Consider the following 5770-nt stretch of genomic DNA (forward strand, 5'->3'; position numbering starts at 1 on the left):
GGGGGGGGGGGGAGAGCTAGAGGCATTACAGCATATCTTTTAATGTTATTTTGGCTTAATGCTAGATTGGTCAAAGAAATTATGATTAAGAAGCTCACGTTTCAACTACAGTTTTATGCACACTAGTGCTCTCTTCACTGCCTTCGAAAAAATCGATTGAATTATTTTTCTTACAAGAAATAAGACATCACGTCCAATACAAGAGCATATATAAGACATATAAATTTATATATTCGATATGTAATCTGTATCTTGTTTACACTTACATTTAATTTATAGTTTATACATTGTTTATATATATAGAAAAATGTATAAACTTTCATGACAAAATGAACAAAAGGAAATGCTCTGCTCTGTAGTTAGATATTTGATACACAATTATATACTCATCGGCGAGTATTAGCTGGAACAATATAAAATTTTGATATTCAGTTGCTTATGATATACAATTTATCTTTACATAATTATACATAATATAATCGGCACTGTCTGTCCAAGATAAATTGTTCAGTCCGTGATCTGAAAGCGATATTGGCGCGAAGTGTTCGTTTTGTCGACGTTTTAAATTGAGACGTTATTAAAGCAGTGTTGATGTACGAAATATTGATTGTGTGGTGCGCGAGGTAAATGCTCTGTCTGTGATCAAAGTTCATAACTTGTTTTTCATACGTATCTATATAAATTATATAATATTCTTTGCGACAAACAGAATTACGCACAATAACCAGAAGAAATTGTGCCGAAGTGAACAAATTTGCAGGCAATACTGTAAATTGTTAGATTAGATATGAATATTTGCATGCGTTTTCTATGTTTATTGTTACAACACAGCTTTATCTTTTTTTTTTGCAGTTACATACGTTTCTACAAAATCGCACTTTGTACATTTACACACTTGACATATGATTTTTATATTAAGAATTAATGTAAAGAAAGGGTGTAGTAAAAAGACGTTGAAGTCATCGTACTAAAAAATTTTCGATGAATGTTCCGTCCAGGGTCCAGGTACTTTCATTTTATACATGTTTATAAAAGCTTTATTTAAGAAAAATATAATAATAAGAGAAAAAGTGCAATTCTCTAATCTATCGAACAATTTTATTAGATTAAGTAACATAGCAATGACAGTGTTTTGATATAAAATATATTTTTACAATCACACACACCTCAGGTAATTTATTACTGTAACGTGCAGGAAATGTTATAAGGAATCATCTTATATCTAAGAATTATACTTTACTATTTGCTATATACCTGTAATAATGTAAATAAAAGTTGTTATAAATATAAGAAAATGTAATATTTGACTTTAACAATTTCTTATAAATTTTATGATTTTATTGCTGTTTTACATCATATGTCATGCATAAATGTGTCCTTTCATAAAAGCATTGTCATAAACATTAAAAGAAAATTAAACGCAATGGAAAATGAAAAAACAGTAAAAAAAATATATATATATATATGTATATATACACACATCGATCCTTAGTTTACTGCGTCGGATCATTTTGTGAGCACTTAATATCCTCTTTAAAGATACAACAAAAGTGCATATTTACAGTTACGACTGCATATTTACATAACATCGATCGATAAGTAGCGCTCTCGTGTACTTAGCATGAAAAAGTCGGCAGTGAACGCTTGGATTATTTCAATATAAAAATGTAGCTTACATGTATATATACGGCATACAACTGTCGTATAATATTACTTTACAATTTTTCTCGAGCAGCGTCCCTGAATTGCACAAATGTATTCGCAAGGATATAGCAATACATTATGCAAGTATCGTATAATCCACAAACGGGGAAGAAATAATTTGCTTCACACACATGTGAAGAATAAAAAAGCCATCCGTGTTGTTTTCCAAAATGTATTTACTTAAAAATACAATGAAAGTTTCAGTTTTGATGGAATGGGCAGAAATATATAGTCTGTGGTGTGTCGGTTACTTGTAATACGTTGAAAGAGATGATGCAAATGGTATCCTGTACAAAAGTAGCTTGAACAAGACTTATGAACACACAAACCAAATTCTTAGCCTAGGATTTTCGTTTATATTAAATCGTGTGACACACATGTCATTTACCAGATTTGATGTCTTAAACTTCTTTCCATGCTTACCTAACAAATGTAGGGGTGTAACGGTACGTGGGCGATCAGCCTGATTGATTGTAAGACCCGTTAGCACCAGTAAGTGAATTTTGTGAGTCGTGTCGAGTACTCGAGCGCGAAGAAGAGTACCGTACTCTGCCGAGCTTGACACAGTACAAAACGCAAGTCTTTCTTTTTTTTTTTTTCAGGATGTGTGTTGCCAACGGGGCTTGGCATTGTATTTAATAAAATTAAATGGACCTATGCTTATAATATGTATAGTATAGTATACTATGAAACGCTAAAGTACTGATTTTGCTCAGGCACCTGTACTTTAAGATAGTCCTTTGCCGATTTGTTATCGTCAAGTTACTATCTTGAAGTAAACATGTGTAAATACAGCAGCGTATAAAATCGTAGATTAACAGAGACTGCCGGAGATGGTATGACCTGCACGCATCACAATGACATCGATCGGCTTTGTTGGACGCGTTACATACATGTTATGAGGAGTATTCGAATTTTTTTTTCTTTTACACCATCGAATCGTCCGACAGTAAGAGATTTTTGTAAGTATCAACATTACACGAGTCCAACCTCCATCTCCTTGGTTTCCATACAGAGGGATTTTTAGTCCGTGTGGTTTTCGAGCAGCCTTTACCGCTCATCTCTCCCCATAGTTTTCAGATATTAAACTCATCACTACTTACGAGAACGAATTCATTTTCTCTGATCTAACTGCGTTTTATTTAACTATCTCATTCGAAAATATTTGTACATTAAAACGTGGGACATCTTCTCGCATTCAAATTATCGTTACCTTTATTTATTATGCTGCTATGGTACAATGGTATAACCGCAATGTCTCTTCACCCTTTTATCTAACAGTCTCCCGAAAATAAGTAGCGACACGGACACGCCAATCGCAATGATTCGCCGACTCTTGCATAAAGAGATATCTTTTCAGTTGTTGAACCAGCAAAACAACATCATTATCGTCAATGTCAACATTGTAGGTTACTAAAAAATTTTAAATACCATCGTCAAATCTGATGGTATATATCGTCATTAAGATATCGAAACGTGGACTATATATGTAGGTATATATGAAAAAGTATGAAAATGAATAAATATCGCTAACTCATTTTACAACAGTCCAAGAATCATTGCCATGAAAATAGTCCACAATAAAGTCGAGATAAAATCATAATAAGATAAAAGTAACACTGAAACGCTCGAGTTACACTCAAATGAGAACATTCGAAAATAGGGAGAGTATTTAATACATAATTCACAATATATAGTTTGAAATTCTTTTCTCTATTATAATTTCGCGTCATGTACGGCAGTCTGAAGTTTTATATATAATGTGTGTGTGTGCGTATGTGTGTGTGTGTGTGTGTGTGTGTATACATATATTTACATATGTGTGTATATTTTATATATTATATATACATACACACACACACACATATATATATGTGTATATTTGTGTGCCTGTGTTGCGTGTGTAGATTTATCTATGTATATAATTAAACTCTTATTTTCTACAAAAAATGACATAGTTGATCGAAACGAATAGAGAAGGGTGATGGGGCCCTTACACTTTACAAGTTGACTGTTCGATGCTCTCCCTTATCTATGCCCAAGCTTAAAGTGTAACAACCTCTCCGCATTATATTACGTTTACATAATATTATCATTAATAATAAAATGTTTCTTATCCCATAACTTTATACATGCTATGTATAATTATTATGCAATATTAAAGTCACATGTTATTCATCCATACTACTTGACGCGAGCGTTGCATTTACCTTAATTCCTGTCTCTATACCAAACAGGAGCACGAAGCGGTGTTACGTCTATTTTTAAGATTTCTCTCATTTTAGTATACATTGAATGCCGAGAGATGTCCATTCATGCCTATTTACTTTATTTATTTGCCGTATATGTTACGTATGAATCGCTTAATTCTGCTCGATAGCCTCGCGCTCCTGTGAAGACACTGCAATTACACATTTCTATTCGAGAAGAAGAACTCAACATATCACACGCACAAGGTGAGAGACATTCGTCGAACTACAAACGTAAATTTGATTTTAAATGTAAAAAAATCATCACCTTCAAATATCAATTTTACACTATTTAAATATAAGTTTTTTTTTATATCTTAAATAAGTTTTGTTATTAATTGTCCCGACGAAGAAAGCCAGATGACGGCAAATACCAGTTAGTAGGTGGTTCGGATAAAACGGTAGATTCGTCTTGAGAATCGTGCACATGAACGATAGAACGATCGATCGCGATGGAAATAAGAATCTAGACAGCAAATAAAATCAAATCCTCATCATCGAATCCTCAGGACGAATATACAGTTATCATTCAAACTACCCAATAGCATTTGGTGACGGCTAAACCAGAATTGCGAAAAGCCAAGACAAGTAGAGAATTGCATCTAATGCGTCAGCCCACCACAATTCTGGTGAGGTGGTAATTTTTACTTGTAGGTCGGAAGATAGAGAGGATCCAATAACACGGATTGGGCACGATGGATATCAACATTGTTACCAACCACTCAATATGAGAGTAAGTTTGCTGAGTTTGCCAAAAATCGACCATGATGTCGTCACGTGCCTAATGCCTCCCTTCTTAATTGCATAATGTTTTCCCTTTTTTCATTATGCGTCGTCTTCGTCGTCTTCTACCTCACCTTCTACCTCACCTTCCGCGTCATCATCCTCTTCGTCTGTAACGTAACAATACACGTATTTCAGAGTGAGTAGAACCATTTTCATAAAAAAAAATCCATTCGAGATACAGTTGGCTAAATCGCTTATACATATTTACCTTCCCCTTCTTCTAAATCTTCTTCACCTTCTGGTATGTCGTCATCATCATCATCTTCCTCTCCATCACCATCTACTTCCTCTTCCTCTTCGATCTCTTCCTCAATTTCTTCTTCTTCTACCTCACCATCTCCATTCTCCTCCTTTTTCTGTTTCTTCGTTTCTTCATTCTTCTCCTGCAAGACGAAAAAAATAAGTTTTTTAAAACAAATCTTGAGATAAATAGGCAGCTGATAAATAAACGAGCGATTTATTACCCGATTACGAGTGTCCCGATATAGAATTTAGATTTATGTTTGATATCTCGTCTCATTCCGCGTACACAAGAAGTGAAGAAGGCGTACCCCTTTTTCAGCATCAAATGGATAATAGAAAATGCGGCGCCGGCAGCGGTAGCGAAAGAATAGAGGAAAGCGTACCGGCCGGCGAGGATAAGATCCCTTCCCGCCAAGAAATACGGTGGCGCGGAAAGGGAGATATAGTGGGGGACTTTCCCTGCTCGCTAAAATACGGTAGGAACAGGAAAAGGGAAATGGCGGAGAGAACCGAGCGATCCGGCAGAGCCGAAAACACGAAGAACAGGTAATAGAGAGTATCACAACTTTACCGATATAAACGTTTAGCTCGCGGAGCTGTCCTGTGACTTCGCCCCCGCGTACTTCAAAGCGGCGCGTGCTGAAGGTGTGTGCGTGTGCGCGCGCGTGTTGCGCGTATGAAAAAGAGAGGGAGGGAGGGAGAGATTGGTTAACGTACTTAACATAAAATAGGCAAAAGGGAATGTAAACTCTATACACACGCGCCTACACACGCGTGCAACGCTAATT

At 35.4% G+C, this 5770-nt stretch overlaps 1 protein-coding gene across 1 annotated transcript in view; it reads right to left on the bottom strand.

The window, feature by feature from the left end:
- Positions 1-3846: 3846 nt before the first annotated feature.
- The window catches only part of LOC108757488 (glutamic acid-rich protein), a 7188-nt gene continuing 5264 nt past the window's right edge, over positions 3847-5770 (bottom strand). Inside the window, exons 2-3 of the mRNA XM_018501921.1 lie at positions 4948-5122; positions 3847-4846 (exon numbers count right to left, since the gene is read on the bottom strand). Coding sequence (XP_018357423.1) covers positions 4779-4846; positions 4948-5122 — 243 coding nt within the window. The 3' untranslated portion in view covers positions 3847-4778. The remainder of the gene's footprint in view (positions 4847-4947; positions 5123-5770) is intronic.

The sequence above is a fragment of the Trachymyrmex cornetzi genome, unplaced genomic scaffold, assembly GCF_001594075.2.
Source record: "Trachymyrmex cornetzi isolate Tcor2-1 unplaced genomic scaffold, Tcor1.1 scaffold144, whole genome shotgun sequence".
Lineage (NCBI taxonomy): Eukaryota > Metazoa > Arthropoda > Insecta > Hymenoptera > Formicidae > Trachymyrmex > Trachymyrmex cornetzi.